This window comes from Apteryx rowi, unplaced genomic scaffold (assembly GCF_003343035.1).
Source record: "Apteryx rowi isolate R43461 unplaced genomic scaffold, aptRow1 scaffold_137, whole genome shotgun sequence".
In the NCBI taxonomy this organism is placed as follows: Eukaryota; Metazoa; Chordata; class Aves; order Apterygiformes; family Apterygidae; genus Apteryx; species Apteryx rowi.
Window position 1 is genome coordinate 1,192,210 of NW_020447608.1, and position 25,969 is coordinate 1,218,178.

The window sequence follows — 25,969 nt, forward strand, 5'->3', positions numbered from 1 at the left end:
CAGCAGACAAAAACCACTGTACATTTGGGAATGCTCAAAATAGCTCCGCACTGACCCATGCCTGTGCCTCTGCATTGGTTCTTTTTGTCAGCTCTCAAACTGTTCCACGATCCTGCTGGAATGTGAGAAATAGTCCTGGGCAGAGCGCAGGTGAGGAGGGTCAAACTGACAAGGTAAGCTCACCTAATTGCAGTTTACTCTATGGCTGAACAAATGAGATTACTCCATATACCTATCAAGGCTGGAAATAGAGGTTATACACTTCTTAGACTGTGCACACACTTCGCTCCAGAAGACTAACAAATCAACATTAGTGGACTGACTAAATCAGAAACAGTTATCCTGATCTAATTTAAAAGCAGCCAATTTTATTTTTTTCTCATCTAATTAAATTTCTGAAATGCAATGGTAAAAATGGAATCAGTGTTTTGAAGTTCACTTACACTAAAATAGAACAAGAGCTATAAACATGTGAAGATAGATATTCTATAAAATAGAAGACAATTCTGCTTTAATTCACAAGATGTATTTGCAGAACTGCTTGGTTCTAGTGACTAAAGAGCTCCATCCCTGTTAGCTGCAGAGTGAACATAAAGGAACTTTTAAATTATTTTTTTTGCAGCACCAGACATATTGCTTTGAGCTGCACTCTGCTTTAGCTTTAAGATGAAGAATTTGTTTAAAACACTCCACTGTCACCTGCAAGAAGTCTGACTAACTCAATTGTATGGCTAGTCAAAACCCGAATTAACTTTTATGCCTCGCAATGCTGAAGTATTGCTGTCTTTGCAGAAAATCTACATGTCCAGGGTAAACATACAGGAACCAACAACACTGCAACTGACCCTTGCTGTAAACTTTTTGGTTCCTCTTCAAGGATCCATTCTGTTCACTTAAAGAATTCACAATGCAATGACTAAGTAGCAGACTACCTCTAAGGTGTGCTAAAGCAAAGGTGTCTAAGGTGTCTGTTTCATACTTTGACCAGAATAAGACAGCATGAAACTTGAAAATAAAGATTCCAAACAACAACTGCTCAGTGAACACTAAGTTTGATCTCACAGCAGTAGAAATGCAAAAGAAAAAAGATCTCAAACTCAGTGCAATTGTGAGCACACTTTCTCTTCAGAGAAGGCCTACAAAAAGAGATGCAGCTACTAGTTGAGAGATTTTGTTGGTTACCTAAAAAATATATATGATCCAAGACCCAGGCTGTCTTTACTGTTTGCATAAAAGCCTTGCACAGCGAGGCCAATGAAGAACATCTCAAATATGACAAGAAACAGTGAATTAGTGTGGCAAAGGGTAGCAATTGCTCTTTCACAGATCTGCATGAAATAAGTGGTTTTCCTAGTAGTCATCCATTGCATAGCCCTGATTTTTGAGTGGTTCTGATCTTACCAGGAAGCACAAGGCTTGCTATGGTTTATTTGATTCCAAGAATATCTTTCCAGAACCTATCAGTTACCAGATATACTTATACTTGTTCATGCTTTTATGATAATTCTAAAGCAAAAGATAAATTCATCTGTAGATGAGAAAGCAAAACTCACTAAAACCACTTAGAAACAGAACAGAAGTACGTCAGAAGGAAGACAAAACTCAGTCTATGAAAAAAAAAATCTCTCCATCACTTACCCTATATCAAGAGGACAGTTACTGTCAAAACCAGGAGACAATCTGGTACCCATACTGGGAAGGAAAAGAGGCTGGAGTCCCAGAAGACTTTCTGTTTGTGGCTTACAAAACTAAACAATGTTTGGGAACAATGGTCCTGTCAGTGACTTGTCAACAACACATTTATTTAAAAAAGGCTAAATTCAAGTTTTAAACACAAGTAACTGCAAAAGAAAAAAGCTTTGGTTGATTATCCATCTTGTTAAATATGTCAAAGTTAGCAATCAACAGTTTCTCTAGGAGTTCCTGAATGAACAGACATGTCAGCTCGCTCCTTACTGGGAAGGTCAGACACCTAGCAGTGACACTGGAAATGCTGCCATGCCAGCATCACACATGCTCACAACATCTCAGCCAGCATTGGGAAGGCTAATGGTGCATACAGAGTCTGAGCTGATCACCCACAGCCAACTAGGGTTGCCGTGAATTCATTGTGACAAATAAATAAAAAAGCATTAAGAAAAAAATAAAGCCAAGCACCTCTAGGGGCCAGATCCTGAAGACACAGGAATCAAAGCTTTTGTTTCCTCTCCCTATTTACAAAACGCCATTTAGAGCTGATGTGGCCACTTCAGTATTGTGAGGAAATGTCTTTTATGCTAAGCAGTCATAAGTGTGTTGTTCATGGACTCTGTGGCCTGCGTGCCACAGAATGTCCCCATGGGGTGTGTTCCTCCCACCAAGGCACATGGAGGGAGTTTAGTCTTCTGTTTCTTCATATGTAGTCTCATCAAATGGCCGGTCCAAGAGAGGTACCAACCGGTGACGGGAGTATTTCAGTTGCAAAAGATCCCCAACTTCACTGATTTCTTTTAAAGCCTAAGAAAGAGACCACAGTATATCAGCAGAGGAAACAGATGCAAGAATATTAACAGCACGTTTTCCTTTTTGCATGCCCACAGACAGCCATCTTACCTGAATAAGATTTTACCATACTAGAAGTCCTTAGCTTCAGAGGTGCATTGGATTTGCTTTAATTTTAGCAGCCAGAAGTCTCAAGACCAAGTGAGAAGCACTGCTCACTTAACTAGGCACTCTGCATCCACCTGACTACTCCATTCCCAAGGCAAGAATATAAYATCCAGCAATACTAGCTCAAATTTTACTGTTATCTCAAATACAATCATGACCATTCATAAGCAGATCAACTGAGAACCATACATTCCTATCTTCCTGGGGGTTTATAAAGCTGAAGTGGAGAAGATGCACTTGGAGGTTTGACTCCTCTGTATGGTTCATTCAGATATGAAACAGAAATGTGTGCATGCTGGAATACTATCTCTGAACTACTGAATTTTAATTGCAAGACAGTTAAAAGCAACCCGCAATATTGGGTTAACAGGTTTTATTGGTGCATTTGTTTTATCTGCATTTGGTTAATTGGAGTTGTTCATATACAACTAGAGCGGCAAGCTCTGTATCATAAACAAAGTTGCATGGGAGATTTTTGCCAATATATCCAAGGAATGAACAAAGCAGTTCTCAGGGTAGGATCCCGAGCTTTTTATCCCTAGAAAGCAAGTCTCACTGACTGAAGTCACCACAAAGGCAGCACTTAGAGGACTGATAGCCCAGAATACTGCTAGTGAACTACAAAATCTTTCACCATTATGTGCCAAAGGCAAGTCATAGGAAGTTACCAGGGATCAAACATCTGCTAGTCTGTACAAGAGATGTGAAAATCCCTGCTCAATCACACTTTGCATTCACTTTGAGCAGAGATTGGTTTACAATACAGTTTGTTGAAAATCAAACCCTAAGCTGCAATTCTTTGCAGAACACTTCTGCAGCAAGGTCCAAAATAAGCCAGTCACTGCGGACAAATTTGCAACAGTATGTGATGCTAATTACCTTATATATGGCAAGTGACAAAGAGATGAGCTCAGACGATGACATCCAAGTCCAATGCGATTTTTGAACTCAAAGGCTGGCATTTTGCACTCCTTTAAATTCAAAGTTTGTTCAGATGGGTACACTCAGCATTCCTTCAGAATGCCACTAATTCAACATTAATGCTCCAATTTTAACATGTTCTGGGTCAAATGCCTGTCTCTTGAGAATAGCTGGCAGACAGGGGTTAATATCCCTACATGCTTTTCCTTCCTGGATGGATAGTTCAAGTTTTTGTTTCTTTAAACAATGGCCCCTCATGCTTGTTATATCTGGCAGCAAGAATCTCTGCACTCTAAAATCTGGGGGAATGACAAGTCCAGAAGCTGGACTTCAGTAAAAACAAAAAAAAGCGTGGGCACGCTTTACCAAAGCTTTAAGTAAAGACCCCATATGGAAACAATTTAAGGTTGAATTTGTGTTGAAAGGGTTTGTTAACTGTTATTCTTGAACTCAGATTTAGGATTTTATTAATTTAAAACAAAAAGGACCATGTGACTAGCAAAGACTACAAAGGAAATGGCATTGGTGAACTCTGACTTCAGGAGAGTGTAATATATTTTTCAACACTGAAAAGAAAGCACCAGCCCACAGGGATGCAGGTTATGAGGGACTTCACTCTGATCCCAAGCCAAATATTTTCAGGCAAGGAGGTTTTATTTACATAAAACAGTGAAAATTGTAACTGAGAACTGCTCCCCATCATGTGGGTTTACTTAATAAGAACAAGGAAGCATTACAAATATCACCATTTACAAGTCAAGTTTCTCTCCACCATGCTCCAAACCTGGATGAAGTCTGTATAGAAAAACGCCAGGATAACAGCACTAGCTAGCATCCATGCACACATGGACGGGCTACCCAGTTCTCTTCTCCAGAACTGACTTTTAGAGGCCCTTGGCCCTCCAGTTTTATTCATTTCATTTTTTTCCTCCTAGCTATTGTTGCCACAATTCAGCAGAGGGATCAGTTCTGATGGCTGGCTTAATTACTGACTGTTTGAAACCAATCCCCCTTCACTGCATCAGAAGAAAACAGAAGTTGTCTACACAACAAGGACCTGCTCCTTATTAACTCCACTTGCCAATGCTCCGGGTCCAGAGCATGCAGTTGTTTTGAACTTCAAAGTGGATTATGCTAATTTGGAATAAAGCCTCCACGTGCCAAGTTAAATCAGGATTTGTTCATTCATTTTGAAATTCATAACTCCTTTTGTCCTGGATTAATTTTCCTCAGGTAGACATGCCCTAATATATTAAATGAGCATTTCTCTTGAGTTAGAGCATTTAGCACCTGCAGAGGTGCTATAGAAATGAGTCTTTAGAGTTAAAGCAAATGCACAAAACTTGAAACATTTTCTGGGAGGCTGAAAGACTTGTAAATAGCTTGACAGGAAAATATCTTTTTTAAGCAGAGCAATAAAACTTACAGATTGGTTTTGGAAGGGAACAAACATAGTACTTTATAAACACTCTGTGAAACCAGCCTGTTATAGTAAAGACCCTAGCTAAGAGAGAAGAAAGAATCCAGCTGACAGCAAGACTCTGTGGTTGCTCATGTAATGTCAGAGCACATCAGGTTTGCACAGTTTAAGTTGTGGCTCTACATAACTTGCTCCATTTGCAGCAATATGATGTAAAAGATTTCAATTTCCCTTTTTTTCCCCCTCCTTCCTATTCATTTCCCCATGTCCACCTAGAAGTTACTGCTCCCTCATCTGTGTCAATGCACTCATTACTGTTACCATGCTCTAAGAGAAATCTATGATACTATTCATTTTATACTGGGGTCTGGGTGGGAGGGGAAGGACAGGGCCCCCTCCATAGTTTCTGAATTTTTATTTAGAACAGAAACAGTTGAATTGAGATAATTAAGGGAAAAGTAATAGGACAAGTAGCTGAGAAGGAACTCCTTAAACAGTCTGTTGCTGGAGAGCCGAGGCAGAATCTCTCAGGTCTTACAAGGCAGAAATGACACAGAAGCAGCAAGTACAGCACTGCAGATACATGACTGGGTATTTAACTGAAACAGAACTACACTAAACATACCTTACCAAACTGCACATTCTACTGACTTACTGCTTTTCCTAACTAGACTGAGATTAAAAAAAGGCCCATTTTCAGCTGTTGCTTTAAAAGTTCAGGGGCAGTGAAGTGCGAGAAAGTTGAATCTTGTTTTTTGACGAGACGTTGGTAAACGTCTGCTTACATGCAAACTCATACCTGCTGTTCCTGTATTGAAATGTTACCACCTAATCATATTGGACACTTTTGATATAACAAATCTAACTGTACTCCATCTTACAGTGTTACATCCCCATTACAGCAGCCATCCAGGCAGCTGAGTGAACCATTCCTGTGTTTAAATACTCTCGTTTTCACTAATACTGTAGAGAAGTGATCTGGCATGTCCTCGCCATCCTTCTTTCTTCCCTCTACCCCAGTTGCCTTTCTTCTTCAAAGAAAATGTGAGAGGGTACTCTAAACAGTTTCCCAGCCAATTCAGGTAACTCCAGCAGCAGCATTCCCTAGTTCTGTGCTGAGTTACTGTCTGCAGTACGTAAGGGGAAAAAAGTCACCGACTGATTCTGTTGGTCACTGAAGTATTTCCTAGGAGGAACATGAAGTGGTAACTCAGAATCACAAAGTGGTTCAGGTTGGACCTCTGGAGATCGTCTACACTGGTAAGATCCCCCTGGAGCCTTCTCTTTCTCCAGGCTAAACTGTCCCAGCTCTCTTAGCCTCTCCTCCTATGACAGATGCTCCAGTCCTTTAAACATTTTTGTGGCCCTTTGCTGGACTCACTCCAGTAAATCCATCTGTCTGGTAGCAGGGAGCTCAGCACTGGACACAGCACTCCAGAGGTGACCTCACTAGTGTTGGGAAGAGGCAAAGGATCACCTCCTCTGACCTGCTGGCAACGCTCTTCCTACTGCAGCCTAGGATACTGTTGGCCTTCTTTGCTGCAAGGGCACATTTCCGGCTCATGTCCAATTTGCTGTCCACCAGGACACCTAGTTTCTCCTCTGCAAAGCTGCTCTCTAGCCAGTCAGTCCCAAGCCTGTACTGGTGCAAGAACGTATTCCTCCCCAGGTGCAGGACTTGGTATTTTTCTTTGTTGAACTTCATGAGATTTCCATCTGCCCATTTCTCCAGCCTGCTGAGGTCCCTCTGAAAGGCAGCACAACCATTTGGTGTGTCAACCACTCTTCCCAGTTTTGCATTGTTGGCAAACCTGCTTAGGGTGCAGTGTCCCATTGCCTAGGTCATTAATGAAGATGTTAAACAGTATTGGCCCCAATATCAACCCCTGGGGGACACTACTAGTGGCTGACATACAGCTGGACTTCATGTCACTGATTAGAACCCTTTGAGCCCAACAGTTCACCAAGTTAAGTCCATCTCACTGTCCACTTTTCTAGTCCACACTTCTTCAGTTTGTCCAGGAGAATGTTATGGGAGGCATCGTCAAATGCCCTATCAAAGTCAAGATAAACAGCATCCACTGCTCTCCCCTCATCCACTGATGGGTGGGAGTCATCTCATCGTAGAAAGCTACCAGGTTGGTCAAGCATGATTTCTCCTTGGTAAATCCATGCTGACTACTTCTAATCATCTTCTTGTACATAATATGTTTGGAAATAGTTTCCAGCATTATTTGCTCCATCACCTGCCAAGGGATCAAGGTGAGGCTGCTCAGCCAGTTGTTCCCCAGATCCTCATTCTTGTCCTTCTTGAAAACAGGAGTGACGTTTCCTTCTTTGAGTCTTCAGGAATCTCTACTGATCACCATGACCTTTCCAAGATAATTGAGAGTGGCCTTGCAATGACATTAGTTAGTTCCCTCAGCACACATGGATCCATTCCATCCATGGCCCATGGACTTATGTATGTCCTTGTTGTTTAAATATTCCCTAATTTGATCCTCCTCCACTGAGGGTAAGTCTTCACTGCTCCAGATTTTCCTACTGATCTCAGGGGCCTGGGATTCCTGAAGGCAAGTCTTATAAGTAAAGACTGAGGCAACAAAGGCATTGAATAACTTGGACTTTTCCATGCCCTTTGTCACTGGGTCCCATTCAGAAGCAGGCCCACAATTTCTCTAGTCTTCCTTTTGCAGCTAATATCCTTGTAAAAGTCCTCCTTGTTGCCCTTCATTTCCCTCACCAGATTGAACTCCAGGTGGGCTTTGGTTTTCCTAACCCCACCCCTGCATGCTCAGATAGTGCTTCTGCATTCCTTCTGGGTCACCTGTCCTTGCTTCTACCTCTTATGTGCTTCCTTTTTATGTTTGAGTTGCATCAGGAGCTTCTTGCTCATCCATGCAGGCATCCATGCACCACCTTTGTTTAATTTCCTGCACATCAGGATGGACCATTCTTGAGCTTGGCAGAGGTAAATCCTTGAAAATCAGCCAGCTTTCCTGAATCCCTCTTCTTTCCAGGACCATATTCCCTGGGATTCTTCCAGGCAGATCTCTGAACAGGCCAAAGTGTGCTCTCCTGAAGTCCAGCGTTGTGACTCAATCTAGCATAGGCTCTGAGTCACAGAATAGCAAAGTATGAAAAAGCACAATGGAGAACTTTGACACAGCCTAGGACAGACCATATATACGTCTAATCAAAGATGACACAAAAGTAAATGTAGTTACCACACTAAAATGTAGTAAGGACAATCAGACAACCATATCATCTCCTGCCAACTGCATTTGTCAAAGAGTAGAATTCCATCTTTAATTTTTAAGGCAGCATCTCCTAACTGTAAGGCAGGCCTCCTTTGAGGGGACTGTAATTCCCACTGGAACAGGCTAACTGCAAGCAGGAGTCAGGAAGTCATTGCAGATGGCAGAATTTAATTTATGAGGTGATCACAGGACAAAATAGTTTAAGGAAACTATGCTCTGAAGCCAAAAGTGACAATAACTATTTTTCAAATAAAAATTCTCACAGATAGGTCACATGCTGAAGTCTGCATTGGCTCTTGAGAAGAATATATATATTTATATATATAAAAAACTGTAACTTCTGCATCAAGGGTCAGAAGGAGCAAAATAATTTTCCTTCTCAAAGATTCAGTTCTAGAAGCCCAAGTGTGGAAGGCAGAGCCTTTTAAGAGGTAAAAAGAATTGTCTCAAAGGAATGAGACTGCCTCTTTGGTCATTTAAAATGGGAAGAGAAAGTCCCTGAGATTTACTGTAGGCAGCCATCCTCCATCATCAGGGTAAGGAAAGAGATCTGGAGTCATTGCCAGCTTTGCTACACAAGGCTTTGAACATTCAGTTCAGTTAGTTTGTGCACCAAACATGGAACCAGTCTACAAAAAATAGACAACTTATCTCTATTTATAGAAGGCGTGAGCAAGAGGGAGATGAGTTACTTACTGTATCAAGTATCTCTTTGGTATGAGCTGCAGACAAACAGAATCTGGCTCTGGACTCGATGATTGGGGTTGCAGGGAAACCCACAACCACAACACCAATGTTCCGCTTCAGCATCTCACGCCCAAACGCACTGCCAGAGAGAGCAAGGAACAATGTCAGACAGATACCAAAGTGGAGGCAAAGCAGCAACAGCATGAAGGTCTTGGTACGTTAATTCATACAGGCCTTTGATGAAACAAGCCTGTAAGACTGCAACTCAGAGCTGCCAATGCTTTCTTTTAGAGGTAGAATGCCTGTTCACAAAAGCCTTTTTTTGTTCAAACCTGAGGTGGTCTTCCTAGAAAGATTTCACTGTATTAAGTTCTAATAAAGCTGAAAGATTATATGTGGCAGGGGCTGGTCTTTTAGCAGGCTGTTTCTAAATGGATTTGTAACCTAAGCTTGCAAATCTTTCTGATAGGAAACAGGGACTTAGACTCAGAAGTTTGACTCTACAAGGAATTCCCCACTGCTGCCCACCCGCAAAGCAGACACTTCTGCAGTTTCAAAGTTTGTTTTCACCAATTTAACTAAGGGACATTGTGGAGTCACAGGAAGCCAAGCTGAGTTTGAAGAGGACTAAAGATGTTCTGAACTGCTGAAAATGAAGCTACTTCTTGATGGTATTACGGGTGCCTAAATATGCTTTCCAAGTTTGAATGTGTTGGTTGAGCACTGCATTATATATGAACACTGTGAAAAGCAGCTACCAAAGCCAAGCTGTCCTTGAAATCAGGCGTTTGTTTAATGTTGCAAAAAAAAATTTTAATGTATACACTTATCTTACTTGCAGAATTTTAGCCTGAATTATTCACACAGCAGTCCACAAGTCCACAAGCATTTATAAAGCTGTGTGATACAGTTCTACTAGCATTTGCAATAACAACACATGAGCTATTAAACCCAGACCATTTAACAAACTTCGGATTCATCAATACAGTTTGTTCTCCTCCTATCGCCTCCCTCCCCACCCCCATGGGTTTTTTTTTTGTTTTTTTTTTAATTTTCAGAGTTCACTGGTGAAAGTGTTGGCTGCTTCTGATCCAAGAGTTGCTTGAAAAATTCCTCCAGTAACATTCTTATGTGAAAGACTAATTTCCATTGAATTTCAGCTTCTCTTTAGTGCATATATGCACTTTACATATGAATGAAATGAAAAAGCTTTTAAAACATGGAATGTAGTGGTAAAATTACTTCTCTGAAGTGCTCTGCCAGTGTCTTAAGCTACAAGCCTGATTCTCTCTTGACCACTTATATAAAGTTTCCACGTTTTATAAGACTCAGTAACATCCATAAAAGTAAAAAGCAAGCCAGTCTTTTCTTACATTCGGGCAAGTCTTGTTGTAGCATCCCAGTTTTGAAATAAATGGATAAGAAATTTTCATGTTAAACCTACCCAATTTTTGCTGGCATGTACAGCATAAGAGGCACAACAGGGGAATCTTCATTTCCATATATGATAAAGCCCATCTCTTTCAGTCGTCTCCTGAAATACCTTGTGTTCTCTGCCAGCTGCTGCACACACTCTTTGCCTAGAAAGAAAATAAAGGTAAGACCATGAACACAGTAGTTATACATCAAGCATAACTGCAACACAAGACCTCCAACTAGAGTACAGAATGAGTGCACCACTTGTGCTTATGGGAGTGTTAACTGCAAAATGAAGTGTGACTGGAATTTGCGGTTTCTTCTCTGTCAGTGTAATTAAGGTCAGTTACTCATCTTCTGATTAGGCTGTAACTGAATGGACTAGACAAGCATAATCTTCAAGTGCAACCATTCCCTAGTTTTATTTTCAGTTAGATTTGTATCAAGATCTAACTTGCAAAACAATATAGTTGTCTGCTTTTAAACAAGATTGTTCCCAATAGCTCAAAATTCCCTGGTAACTGTGTCTGGAAGAAGAGTTTGCTTACCTTTTACATAATTAACGAAAACCTATTGAATCAGCTGAGGCTGTCCAGCTTGTCTGTATTGATGGAAGTTACCACTTTCCTCCTTAGATCTGCTTGCTGAACTGATCAGGTGGCTGCTCCCTAAGCTTTTTCAGTTAAACCAAGCTGATTTAAATTAAACAGATTACTTTTGATAATCCAGCTTGCTTCACACAAGCAGCAGCTGCAGTCAGTTTACTATGTGTTCAGCCAATTCTGTATTGAATTTTTTATATGCATGGCAAAACTAGTACAGTACACAGGACATTAGACAACCAGTATAAGTTAAATATACCAGCTATTCAGATACACATAGGAATACCTATTTACAACTTAGTTTAATTCTAACTTAGCACAGTATACTATATTTCTGTACTGCCCAGAAAAAGTTTCACATCATCTTACTTAAGCAGGTAATAATTATGCATATCTGATAAGTGATACTTTAATGAGTTTAGGAGAATAAGCACTATGCCACTAATGAAACTATGATAGGTAACATTTAGTGTGGTTTATCCTAGATTAATTTCATGTCTCTGGTCCGCAAAGTATATTTTTGGATAACTAATAATCCAAACACTGTCTTCACCAGATAAGTAATTCACATGCTAAAACATTAAATATTAAGCAGTGCTGATCTATGCCACATAGGGAAGTTAGCTGCTAGATATTAATTACCTTCTTTCAAAGTTGTAGTGACATAAGGTGATTAACCAAAGGGAACACCAGGCCTCAAAGAAACACCCACATAACTATGCTCTAGACCAGAACAAATGCAATTTTCTTTAAGAACCTATATACTTTTCCTAGCCAAGAGTATCAGACATTCCACCCACAACCGTGCAATCAAAGAGAAAGCATAAGAAAAAAAGGATGAAACCTGTTAAGCTTGCAAAATTTAGTCTGTCATTAGTGGGCAGGAGTAGGTATTCTTAATTGCCCTCGCTGCCACTTAAGACATCTTTTCTTCTCCTCCTTTAACATCATTATTTCTTAATTTCCACCTCTTCTCCAGAGTTTCTGCAGAAGCTTAATTCCTCTTCCCCCAAAACATAGTAAGATTTCTTTGGGGGGGGGGGGGGGGAGGGAGGCACAAGCATCTCATGCTTATGAAACTTATTTTGTAATTGTCTCACATTAAATCAGATCCCCTAGCTGAGACACAGCTTTCTTCTCTGCTTTCAAACCAGCTATTTAGTTATTTTAAATGCTCCAAACTGCAAAATAATGCTAAAGGAAAAAAAAGCAGGCCTACTCCAAGACACTAGAGAGAGTGGGCCAAAGCTGTTACTTGCATTTCTAACACTGAGGCAGTCACTAAAAACACAGATGTCCAAGAACAGCTTGAAAGAGCAAACTACAGGCAGAAAGAAAATGGTACTATGATAACTTCTGAGAAAGCTGCATTCACTTATCTCTATGCAGAAACGCACAGCTTTTGACAACATTTTGAGTCAGTGATTTATAAACCCCTCAACATGAGCATGAAATTTCACTACCATGAAAGCAGTAAGGTAACATACACAGTTGGATACAACTGTGACCAGCCTCTCTCCCATGACTGCAAATGCAGCTTCTCCCATACCACACAATATGGAGTTTAACAGTACATCAAGCAGCAGAGGGAACTTCAGTACCTTAACAGTTTTTTCATCTATATGCTCACACCCTTTCCAAATTGCTGAAAGCCTTTCAGGTTAAAGATTAAATAGCAACTTTAACTTGTAGTTGGCAACTTCTTCATAATCTTCCCTAAACTCTTTCCTATAAAAAGAGTTTATGATTCTAAATATGTCCTTATAGATGGAAGAATGCTTTGAAATGTGAACAAGTTCCATGTGCAAGCCTCTCAGTTCTCTGCAGGGACATAATCACCTATTAGCAGCAACAGATAGATTTGGAAGAGACTTGCATTCTTCAGGTTTGTGGGCTCAGAAGCTGGTCTGCTTTAACTCTGCTCCAGAACCATCCATCAATTTAATGGAAGTACTACTTCTCTAAAAATTTGTCACCCTGGCTACAACAGAATTACCAGGAACTTGAAAACATGTTCCGTGATGTCTTCTCACTATCCACATGTCATTACTACCTTCTGAAGAGAACTGTAGTTGCGGTGAAACTAAGCATTCAGGAATCAAACCAGAATTAGGCAGGAGTTACTTGTCCTCTATTTTCATTTCTGTACAACTCCTCTCTTCTGCACTTCAACATATTTAGTCTCCTACTCCAATATAAAATCCTGCACTTGAAGAGTGATGCCACATGTTATCTGAATAGGGTTTACAAGATTATGCAAAAAGCACACACTCAGTCTTCAGATCTATCAACATTTACTGGTTCAGCTCCACTGGTATGCACTAGTGTAGCAGGCTGTTAACTGCTACTCCACTGGTTTTGTGACCAGAAAGATGAAACAAGCAGCACTTTGAGACATCAGTAACTAGGTGCCAGTGCTGCTAATTTCTCCCGGTACYGGAGAAGTGTTTGAGTGTTCAGACAGGACCCCAAGTCCCCTTTTCAGTCCAATCATATTCCAAAGCTCAGAGCTCTGTCCATGCCTGCTCAACTGTAGGCCCAGACAGACCACGAGGACTGCAACAGTTCTCCAGCAGCTGGCATTCTTGGCAATATGTAGCTTCTTTTTAAGACCACTCAGAGATGGCCTGCTCAGACACCACCCTGCCAATTGTTCTCACACAGGAGTTGTGCAACAGTTCTGGTAACATCCTTTAATCCATGAAACTGGAATGTGATGACCTTCAGGGAGGGAAGGAAAGAGGGAAGAAAGGGAGGATTACTGGAACTGAATTCTTCAGAAGGCTAGAAAACTAGAAGCCCCCTATCAGAACATCTGATCTGAAGTTCTTATGGGTCCTATAAAGAGCTTAAACTGGCTACTGACAGACCTGCACTGGAATTAGAGAATTAACTAATAACTTCTCCTTTGCTTTTGTGCTCTTTTACAAGTTTATTGCAGTCACAAGAAGATTGCTTTTGCAATTTAGTAAAACGCTTCCTTGCTTGTAGCAATCTGGATATCATTTAATCTAAAGCCCACRCCTACCTCCTAAAGAACATGCTGCCATTGTATCAGAAGTAAAGGTTACATGCCATCTAAAAGGGAGGAACACACTCCCTTTAAAGCTCTCAGCTCAGAGCTGTACTTGTGTGGATTCAGCAGAGAACGAAACAAGAACTGAGCAAAGAAATACAATAAATGCCTCTGCTTGGAAAGCTAAGATGGGCTGGAAGTTCATAGCCAACAGAGGAAAGGAATGTGCTTTTGTTCAACATAACCATACTCTAGTCCTAGATGAGAAGGCAGTCTATTTAAACTGACATTGCCCTTTTCCATACCAACAAATGTTGTACCATACACCTTAAGTGCAGAATACCTGGGTACAAAGTAGCAGTCCTCCCACCCCAAACACTATTAAGTGTCAACTCCCATGACAGCAGTGGCTTTGCTAAGCAAGTCACTAAGAGTCCCTCTCAAACCTATACTCTAAGGCACTGCCTGTAACATCACGGGGGTTATCCATCCTACAAGATCAAGGATGCCAGATAAACACTTTTGCATTTACACGCCCTAAGCAACTTGCCCGTTCTGTCGGGTGGGGTTAAGTCAGGCTTTAAAGCTTCTGCAGCAGAAACATTCAGTGCCATAAAGCTGAGCCAGCTGAATGACTGTAGTATTTTTATCATTTTTCCAATACTTAGCACATACTTTTCAACATGAAAAGCAAACTTTTGCCCACTTCTAGACAAGCCTCAAATAGATGATATTTCTAGATTTGTGCAGAAGGAGCTCTTTTCTGATACTTTAAGATAGATAAAAAGTGGAATATGAAGCCTTTCAAACACATATCAAGCCAGGCAATAATCTTTGAAAAGATAAGACTAGCATCTCCCTGGGGAAAAAAAACTAAAACAAACATAAAAAAACCCCCAAACATTCAATACCCCAGAGAAAGTATTTGATTATAAATCTAAAGGCACATGAGATATATATCCACCACAACCCTGGTGGAAAATAAATCAGTATCTCTGCCAGGCCAGATTCCTACATGCTAAGAGAATGACACTTCATCACTTGTGATGGCCTCTATTTTAGAGGCCATATTGCTAAAATGGGCATAAGTTGTAGGGAAAACATTATCTGTGAGACATTTAAATGTCTACTTCAGGCAGAAATTAACTTGCTACTTACCTTAATTACCTGCAGGATAAAAAGAGGCCTGCACATTCCATCACACCAMATCTAAACTCATCTTGCAATGGATGGTTTAATCAGTGAGGCACAAAATAAGAAAGCCCACATTTATTTAGCCAGACATTACTCTTTACATCATAGAAGTTCATGCTTAAATTAACAGTCCAAATGCTACAAGGACTCTAAGAGACTCCTTATTTGGCAAAGGCACTTTAATAGAAATTGCACAGGAATTTAAAAAATTTACATGGCCAGAATGAACATATTCTTTGAAAAACAGAAAAAAAAAACAAAAAACAGATACTTCTCAAAGCTGAGATCAGAGTAACTTCTCTATTCCACACTAAAAACATTTCTATAAATAAGAAAAAGCAGCCCTAAAATTTGTGGAAAAGGCTGCTGCAAAAGATCTAATATTTGGAATGTTCCTGTCATCTATTAAGACTAATGAATAGATAGTCATAGATAGTACTGGACTCAAATGAAAATTTAGTTCAACTAAGACACATTTATTTTTCTCCCTTTTGTGCTCTCAGTGCAGTAACTGGAGAGCAGTCACAAGTCTGTACTTCTAAACAATGCAACAGTTCATCAGCAAGGCTTCCTGAGAAATAAAAGGCATGTTGCACTGTCTGCAAACAGACTATTGACTGACACAACTCTAGAGGGGCAAACCAACTTCAGCTAGGCAAAGAAACACAGGCAGGATTTTATGTGCATGTCACACTAGGGATCACTGTCACCTGAATCTAAAACAAAGATATTTGGTGCAATACAAAGGAGGCTAGATGTTTAAATCTTGGATTAATTCATCTAAAGACTTCAAAGCAACATTGTAGAATACATCTTTAAAAGTGGTCCCTGAGCAGTGAAATCAGAACTATACACTCAAGCTGCAATACGACACTTGTTGGCAAGCAAATACCAGTTCAATGGAAAATATTTCTCATTTGGTATCTATCATGAAGTTGTTAGATACTGTTCTATTAACTAATTTTACAGCTGTTCTACACATTAGAACTTTTAATCTTGCGGTCTTAATTTATCAATTTTTTGTTGCCTACATGATAAATAAGACCAGACTGAGCAATTTCATGCCTCTATCGCACATACTAATTGAAGGTTCCTAACTTTAGTTTTAATGATTAAATGGAAGATTTAGAATAAAAAGAAAACTCTTGACATGAACAGATTTCTACTTAGCACATGTAAAAATATTCTGCTCATATGACATATTTATTGCCCCAAGTACTCAGTCTCTCAATAACAGCTTGAGCTATAATACAATGGAATTATGTCATCAGTTCCAACTGTTATTATGTGATTAACAAAATAATTTAAACATTTACTAGTAGGGATTTGTAAGAAATCTATACAAATTTGTGAAGATGTGCTCTGATAAGAGTACACTGCCTCTGACAAGACTCAGTATGCAACTAACACGAAGCAGGTTTTGTTAAAAAGATCAGCTGCCATATAGTAAAGACATCTTCTAAATCTCCAGCAAGACGACAACTAGAGCAAGTTAATCTAAATATCAAATACACAGGCATGTCTGAGATGAAAACACTCCATTACTTCTTTTCACAAGGCTTACTTTCAATCTGAAATGTAGTTTGTTTTTTTTCCTCCACATTTGGTTTTTCAAGCTAGTTCCACCTTACAAACTGCTGCCAGTGCAGAGGTGTTGGAGAGGAGAAGCATTATACCACCTGCTGACAGATGTGCCAGCCAAAACATGTGGCAGAACTGGTTCTCTTGGTATAGGTTATCTCAGTCAAGGAAGGGGGTTTACCCTGGAATAAGTTTACCCTGACAAAAATCCCCCTAGATCTGCTCATGCAAGCACAACCTCAGCAGGAATACTTTGCTAGAAGGGCTATCCATTCTGTAAAACTGTTTACCTGGGCAGACGACTTACCCTCTGCTCTCCAGATAGCCATAATCTAGTGAATTTAATCAACCTTTTTTCCTCCCCTGTTCAACACTTTCCTCAAGACCACAGAAGTTAATTATTCATACATTAATACTTTTTCTGGTTTTTCTTGGCAAAAATTTAAGCTAGCTAAAAGGAGGTACTCAGAGAAACAAGAATGCTTATGGTGATTATACTAGCTAGCACATGGGTGAGTGCACGCATCTGTGTGCACATGCATGTAAAATGCCAAAGCAGCAGATCTCAGCCTACTTCCTCAGGGAACAATACTGAAACGCATTTTATAACCTTAGCAGTAGTGTTTACTGACTGTTGCTAGTATCAGCAGAGCCTCCATATCCTTGCGTGGAATAAAGTAATGGAAAGGGTATATTCTGTAGCGTCCATCATCACTCCCAAATGACATGGCCAACCTAAAACCCAATTTTATGTGAATCCTTAACCACACAGCCTATAAGGTCTTACCAGACACCTGCATAATTAAAAGTTCAAAAAAGTAGTAGAATCTCCAACCATCACTGAAACCATAAAAATCACAAGCAGTTATGAAAGCACAGAGAACAGGGTGTCATGTCCTGCCCTCCAAACAGAAAATAAGTTGGCTAAACACATCGTATACAGAAAAAACATGGATCAGGCTGTGCATTTCAAGATGTTYTTTCTGAGAGCATCAGCATCAGTAACAGTGAAGATAAAGCACTATTTCATTAGTGTGGATAGAGACTTCTGTCTCTATACTTTGCTATTAATGGGTCAAACAGAAGAAAACAAGTGATAATTTCTACTTCAAAAGCCTGTAGCTTTGGACATTTGAAAGTGTCTAAGTCAAAAGTGAGCTGGTGATGAAAACTTGGTTACAAATATCTTTCTCTACAAGTTTGTTTCTTCAAGTCAGAGTGTTGCTGTAATATATTCAAAGCTTGTAAATTTTTCCACATTAAAACACTCATTTTTGCAAAGGCTTACATTTCCATTCTGTTTATTATTCCTATGTTTTCATCTTGCTGTTTCATGGCTGTTTCAGCAGAAGACAGAATTTAGCATTCTCTGTTTTGGAAACTAGCATTTTCCAAATCTCAACCAGGAATCCAATATTTTTCTGCTGATTTAACAAATTCTCCACTAAGCTTTCAGAAGCTAAGTTGAGGGTTTATGCTCCTGGAGGCTAATGAAGATCTTTTGTACCATTAACATTGTAAGTCAGACTGTTTTCTGGATGTTATATTTGTAAATAGCTCATCATTGTAAAATGCATGACCCACGTCCTTTTTAAGTAGGCATAAAGACACTACAATGTTTTTACTGCCATGAACATAAGTGTTTTTCATATAGGGGACAGAAAATTCTCTCTCTCATGTTTCTCCTCAAAAGCACAAGTCAAGCATAACTTCTAACAACATTTGTACAACAAAACCCATGAAAGTGTTTTTAGATTTGCCAAGTGGCAGAAAGGACAAGCATGAGTTAACAATACCTGACTGAAAGCAAGGGTCGTATTTGAAACAAGGCAGCTTCCATCTGAGGACCATAAAAAGTAAACTGAAAACTGGAGACAGAGAGATTTTGAACTAAACAGAAAAATCTGGAACACCGAACAAAATTCCATTTCAATATTGATTAAGTGCCAACACTTTTACCATTTAAGGAAAAGTTGCACAAAAAGAGAGGAAGTGATATTACTAAAACCTTGTAATAGATGTTTAAGGGCCTGGGATGGTAATAGCAGACAGAGTCGATTTTAAGATGTTTGTTAACATCACCTGTCAGAAGACTCAGAACTTGAAGTCACACCTCAAGGCAGAAAGGGGCTTGAGACTGATTCATGCAGATGATCTTGCTGAAGAATGCCCTTGCTTATACAGTAATGTAAGAGTCATTTCCCACAGCAATCTATTCTCAGTTTTTCAGCCTCAAAAAATGTGATTTACAAAAGCTCGGAAACAAGAGAGTGGTTTAAACTATTTTTTTCAGTGGTTTCTACTGAGACTTCATAACATAAAAGATAATAAAAAGGCCTGGAAGGTGAAAATTTTATTATATATTGTGTACGGATTTCACACCATTTAGAATACTTTTCATATTTTATTGTTTAAGTTCTAAGGATAAAATGGCTCCACATGTACCCCATCTGCTTCCTCTAAAATTTGCATTCATGAATACTGCACTGCTGCCAATATTTGTAATAAGAATTTTACATCCTTTACTTCAGATGCCATCTGTAGATTTTCATTATAGATCTTGAAAAAAGTATTTATATGCCATTATATAATGTCACCTAAGATTACAGAAACCTATTAAGATGTAAAGGTCAATACACTATATTTGTACAGTTTCACATTCTAAAGCATCAGTTCACACAGGCAAATGTCAAGAGAATCTGTCAAAACAATGAGAAACTTAAAAAAAAAAAAGGGGGGGCAATTAGAATCATCATCCCTTAATTCAGTGCTACAAATGCATATTACTCTTTAAAAGCTCAAATTCCAGTATTTAGGCAAACTGCTCAGAAGAGAGAAGCAGCTCATTGGATTTTTTCACAGCTCTCCTGGCTGCCTAAGGTTTAAAATAAACTTGGAAGCATGAACTATGCTTTATGGTAACAGCCTGAGATCACTAGAAAGCCAGAGTTGCTTCCACTAGGGGCCACTGCTACACAAAGGGAGTTTGTAGCCATGCTCAGGTTCTGCAGCTTGTGCCGCCAGGAAGCACTCGCGGAAGCACCTGCATCACCACACCGTGTTAGAGCCCTGCTTAATTCAGTCAGAACTCCAGCTCTAAGGAACTGCTAACTGGGGTGGACAGCTGACTCAAGTTATTTATCCATCTGACACACTTGCAGGCTCCTCAGGTTCACCATGCAGAAGATAAATTACAAATAATGTGGAAGGCACTACAAGACCTATCTGTGCCTTGTTTAAGAGCCAGCACACTGGAAAGCACAAACTAGGAAATCGAAAGACCGTAGAGAGCTCATGTTTGTTGGCCATATGGCAGCAGGAGCACTAGCAACAAATTTTTTGGGGGGATGGGGTGAATGGCTTGGCTCACAACCATTCTAATATTGACCCCATGCCCATGACTTTTCAACAAGATTGTGTGCAGGGAACTTGCATGGATTTCATGAAAGCGCTGAGTATGGAGCCAACATGGAGGAGAGGGCAAAAAAAATTCTTGTCGTTTTAAAACAGAGAACAAAACAGTTAAACCTAATTTAAAAATTTGGCAATGGTGAAGCCAAGAGATTCCTGCATAGGAAAGGGAGAAATAAAAAGTTATGGCTGATGTTCTTGACATTGAAAGGTCTTTAAGAAGCAAAATTTATGCTAGTACTAAGTGTCTGTCATTGCATTTGCTATCAAGCTAAACAGTTCCAGTGGAGTCTAAAGGCATGCCAAAAAACAGCTGGGTGCATGTGTTGTGTACTCACTAAGTTTATATATACTGGTGAGATTGAAGTCTTCGGCTTATTCCAAAGCCCAGAGGAATATTTTTATATTTGCACTTTCTGATTTTGTTTGCAACTACCAGCTGCATGTAGAGAACTCCAAGTCAGCCCGTCCCCACCACAAACTTCAGCATTAGGAAATGAAACTCACAACATTAAGAGATCAAGCCTCTCTCTTGATGTGACTGGAAAGATATGATCTGTCAAATAACAACAATTTAAAATATACAGCCTTAAAGAGGATTTTAAAGAACTTCAGCTGAGTGTGTAATGGAGGCACTTTGCTGGAAGATCTTAGTAATTGTTCAAAATGACACACACTCCACAGTTTATTATTCTATTAATAAAAACCTTATGTTGATGACTACAGAAACATTCGACTGACCAGACTGCACATACTCTCAAAATATCACAATGGCAGTTACTGTTTAAATTTCTTTGTAGGCATCAAGATGGTATTTTTATTAATACAGTTGTCTCATTTCTTTGTACTCCCTTGATCTGTGTCCCATTTAAACTGCATGTTCTTTACAGCAGACATCATCTCTGTACAACACTGAGCACGACAGGGTCCTGGCTCTTGCCTAAAGTTTTCAGAGATATGGTGACACACAGATGTTACCAAACAATATGGTAATAAAATCAGCTAAAAATGATTGCTCACTCATGTACAGCCATGACTGTTACAATTATTTGACTGACCACCTTCGTTTGCCTCAAACAGCAGGCTGTTCATTATGTGAGCTGAGAGACTCTGAAGTAAGATTCAGGTGCAAAGGAGACCCATATGAACAAACATTTTAAGGAGTTAAGTAAAAGCAGTATTAAAAACAATTGATCTAAACTGAGCCAATGTTTGCCAAACTACAGAAGAGAGCTTTTCTACAGCCAAATCCCTCTTATAAGACTCTGAAAACTCAGGCTTTAAAGAGATAGAGGCTAAACCAGTACAGTGCTATTGGTGTCACAGCCACAAAAAACTTAAAAGACATAGTAAGAGACCATCCTGCCTCAAACCTGGCCAATGTTGGCTCCTAAAACCCACCAGCTTAAAACTAGCCTAAACGAAACATTTAATAATAGTCACAAATACATAAATACACAAATACATAAAATAGTCACAAATACATAAAACAAGTTCCATTAATCGGAGACATTTATAAATGGTGAAACTTAGAATTTATTAACCGTTAAAGTGAGACTATAAATGTTATCTTTTTGCCTAGACTGTGTCATTTTTATACAAATGAACAGCTAACAAAAAGCAGCAGTGTCTGACAGCCAAACTCTGGGGCTAGGAGGGTAACACATGGGTATAACTCCAGCTGCAACACATTTTACTGATCGTGTGGCAGATCAGAATTTACATACTCATCAGCTGGGCAATTCAGAACTTAAGGGCTGTCTGCCACTGCCAACAGCACTTACTTATTTCTCCATATAGTTAAACTAGACACCTCAGTGGTTAAAAGCATATCCAAACTACTTAAGAGTTCCTATCCAAGGAAGCAGCAGTGGGAAGCATCTAATATGCCAAGTTTCAGCCCAGAACAAGAGGGGCTGAAAAGCTTTTGCATGTTGAAACTTGTCAAGGTTACAAGAAGGAAGATGACTCGCTAATAAGCAAATTCTTTAAATATTTTGTTCATATATATATTTAATCCTCTCAGTGCACATACATCACCAGCAAGCAACTTTTACACTTTCTGCCTTTGCAGTTGGCACAGTTATATTCCAACCTCTATCTTTCCCAGTGTGACTGAAGCAAGGTTAGAGAGTTCAACCTAATATAAGTCCTTTATATCCTCTCAACTATAGAATTCAATAAGCTATTAAGGACTCTGACAGGGAGGTTAATATGCGTGAGAACAAAACATCTTAAAGTATTTACATTCCCTAAGAATAACCCATGTACACATTCACAGTACAGAAGACTCCAAGCAGTCCCTGTCATCCACAATTACCTAACAGCGGGTCCAGGTCTTTAAAGGGTGTGAATGAAGGGCTGCTTTATCAAATGCAACATCATTACTGGAGGCTGCATCAGTGGCAGAGATTTTGAAGCAGCTATGACTGAAACATCAGGTGACTGACCTGCAGTTGTCAGGAAGATATTTTTAGTTAGTTTAGGCTATGTCAGAATATTTTAGCAGAATATGCTTCCACCACTAGAGGCAGATCTGCTGCAGCCAATCCCAATGGTCAGTGGACAGGTTGCAGCCACTAGTCCCAGCCACTGACAAACCAATGGTCTTGGACAAAATTTGCTTGCGTTGTGGGAAGTAAAGAGTCAGCCCTGAAGTACAAAGCTTAAACCAAAAATGCAAGAAGATAATATCCTGACTTGAGTGAAAGCCAAATATCAACAGGGAGAAAGAAATGACTACTAAAAGGTGTCACTCGTTCAGAAAAGGCATGCACCAAAAAAAGCATCCTTACAGAAGGGCAGAGAAACACACATACAGATACCTTACTGGGGTAACTAAGTTTAGTGGGAACTTGGAACTAGCTTTAGAGAAAAATTTTTTCACTGTGGGAAATACCTTGATTAGACTTCCTTGGAACTTCAGGACTGTAGGGTCACTGCATGTGGAGAAGGGCTTCTCAAGCACAGGGAGCTAAGACATGCAAGGAATCTATCTAGCCAATGGGTGGACTTGAAAGACAGTAACCAAACAGCTACTCCAAAATGGCTGAGCTAGGGAGATGTAAAGACTTGGCTGAGTCCAGGCATAAAACATTCTACTTGGCAAGATAAAATTGTCCCATTGAATCTTGCCTGCTTACTAATTAGCACATCTTTTATAATGGTAGCAGTTATAAATGTGAGCAACATTCAGCTGTGGATAGAGGGTGCCAGAGCTTTGATGAACAACTCTGGAGTTCTGCACAATTAGATCCGGGAACATCTCATACATCTACAGTCTGTCCAAGAAATGAGGTGTCCAAATCGCATCTTGCACAGATAATGACTCCTGAAACATCCACTCTGCACCTTTCACTCATGCTCCAACAGCGTCAAGCTGACAAAAAAAACATGAGTAAACTTGAATCCTCAAGCAAAGGATGAAAAACAAAGGGTGGCAGAGTCTACTGGACAATGCCAGATTACCCAAGCAAGGGAAACAATTAAGAAATGGAAGCTAAGGATGTGAACTTCTGTGCCTCTGCACTGCTAGGGACCAAAGGATGATGCTAGCTGTCCACCCAGGCCATAGTTAACAAGAAGTCTGTCCACCCCAGTCCATGGCACTTTCAATTCAGGGAGCACAGGGATGGAGTGAAGCAGATCAACTTCCTGGAGAAGACAGGAAAAAACATGGCAAAACTCCCAGAAATCTGTGACAGCTATTTTTCTTGCAGCCAAAGCCCAGGACTGGTGTTCTGTGCTCATGCTCAGTTTCAGATTTTTATTAGGAAGGACCAAGTGACACAGAAAAACAGCACAAAATTACAGTTGGGCCCAAACCCTCTAAGATGGGGCCACGGTCAGTACCACACAAGTAGAGCAGCATGTGACGCCAGTTTCCAAGTCCAGAAGTTGTAAAAGCACTGATATTACAGGAAGCACTCACACTGGGAAAAGTGGGTATTCATACAGCTTCATACAGACAAGAAACATGCTCCAGCTGTATTCTGTGAAAAAGGAAGGGCTAAAAATTCCTCTTCTGAAAGCCACAACAGCTGAGTAGCAGCACTCCTACATTTGTCTTCAACTCTTCCTGTATGGATTGGACCACCATCACCAACTTCAAACCTGAGGCTGTTAGGTCTGTGATTTGGCAAAATAGCTAGCAAAATAACCTGGAGGTCTTGAGGCCATCTTCAGAGATATGTGGAAATGTTTCTTACAAGCCTGGAGTTTAGTTTTAAGAAATGCTGCATTTCTTTGTGTACCAGGCTGCAGTACCTGGAGTGTTCACTCATCGCTGGAATGACACCTGTCCAAAACATCAGATCTTGAAACTCTAATGTTTGGGTAACACTAAATTCTGCATGACAGAGTAAAAACAAAAAAATAACAACAAAAACAAAAAAATAACTTAAAGAATTCTGTGAGAAACTTGACAAAGCTCAAAGAGGAACAAGCTACTTAAGGAGCAGCCCCAAGTCACAAGGGAGTGGCTTCTACTGATTCCACTTCGGAAAGAGAATCGAATGCTCATGTTAAAAAAAAAAAAAAAAAAGTCCAAATAATTTTAAAATTTCTTAAAGCAATTTCAAACAAATTACTTGCTTGGACACTATTTAAGTAAAAGCCTTCTACATAGAATAACCAATACGTTTTAATACCATCTAAACAAACATGCTAGTACTCTTGCCCATTAGTTACCATGCCCTCTCAGGGAAGCAATATTGTCATAGCTCCCAGCTGCTGAGTCTAACTCCACCAAGAGTCATGCATTTAGCTTTGAAGGTACCCAGTTCAATTCACTGGAGCTTGAGTAAAGAGTATGTAAAGGCCAATAACTAGGACATTTTCCCCCTTAGAAGTTACACAAATGGAAAGACTGGTGCAAGAATTTCACAGAATGTGATGCATGTAGTTTCCATACAGGCTAAGAAAAACCCAGAAAATTAAAATTTCACAACTAGCCACCTACCTGAGAACTAAAGCAAATAACCTGCCCCTTCCCCCCAACCTTAATTCTGCCTTTGCGTACAGGCMTCTTACAAAACTCCGAAGTCTGATGATGTTCAAGCACAGTACGTTCAATATGCTGAGGTACAATATGATGTTCAATTGCAATAATATACAACATTTGTATGCAAAACATCTTGAACAGCTTGCTCATTTTAAACTCGCAAACTGAATTACTTTTACAAGCTAATCTCCAAAGCCCTTTGGGTATTTTAATTACACAGTTTTGTCAGTGTACAGAGTATTGTAGGTTTCCTTACCCACAAAAAGGTCAAACCCTCGGTGTAATTCAGAAGAACAAGACAATTACTAAAACAAGTTTAGCTGATCATATACATGTCCTATATATGCTAATAGGCATTTGCTATAACTGCCATAAAGTGACCTTTAAATTGTACAGTAAATCTAATCATATTATAAATGGGGCAACTAGTAAGGCAATGAACACCACAGTATATAATATTAGGTAGTGTGTCATTTCAGTTGGAGTTGTGGAAAATAAATACAATGAAAAATTTATTTTAAGTTGTCATTAAAAACTTATTTTTCAGCACTTTTACAGAGAGGTTAGGATAAGTTGACTTTAGAAGGGAAATCAGGTAAAGATTCTATGCATTATTCTTTCCTCCCAACTCCTACTCTGCAGTTGCACTCCCTTTAACAGAGATTGTAAAAACTGGATTTATCAGAAATATTTGTAATGTTTTTAACCTTGATCATTTCAATAATGTGCTTTATAGCATAATCCAACAAYCAGCTGTAGAGATGAGACCAAGTGACAGAAACCTTTAAGCTTGTTACCTGGCCAAAGAGA

At 39.6% G+C, this 25,969-nt stretch overlaps 1 protein-coding gene across 1 annotated transcript in view; it reads right to left on the reverse strand.

Annotated features, from left to right (window-relative positions):
• Positions 1–1,781: 1,781 nt before the first annotated feature.
• The window catches only part of SPTLC2 (serine palmitoyltransferase long chain base subunit 2), a 63,486-nt gene continuing 39,298 nt past the window's right edge, over positions 1,782–25,969 (reverse strand). Inside the window, exons 9-11 of the mRNA XM_026057163.1 lie at positions 10,382–10,517; positions 8,947–9,076; positions 1,782–2,496 (exon numbers count right to left, since the gene is read on the reverse strand). Coding sequence (XP_025912948.1) covers positions 2,377–2,496; positions 8,947–9,076; positions 10,382–10,517 — 386 coding nt within the window. The 3' untranslated portion in view covers positions 1,782–2,376. The remainder of the gene's footprint in view (positions 2,497–8,946; positions 9,077–10,381; positions 10,518–25,969) is intronic.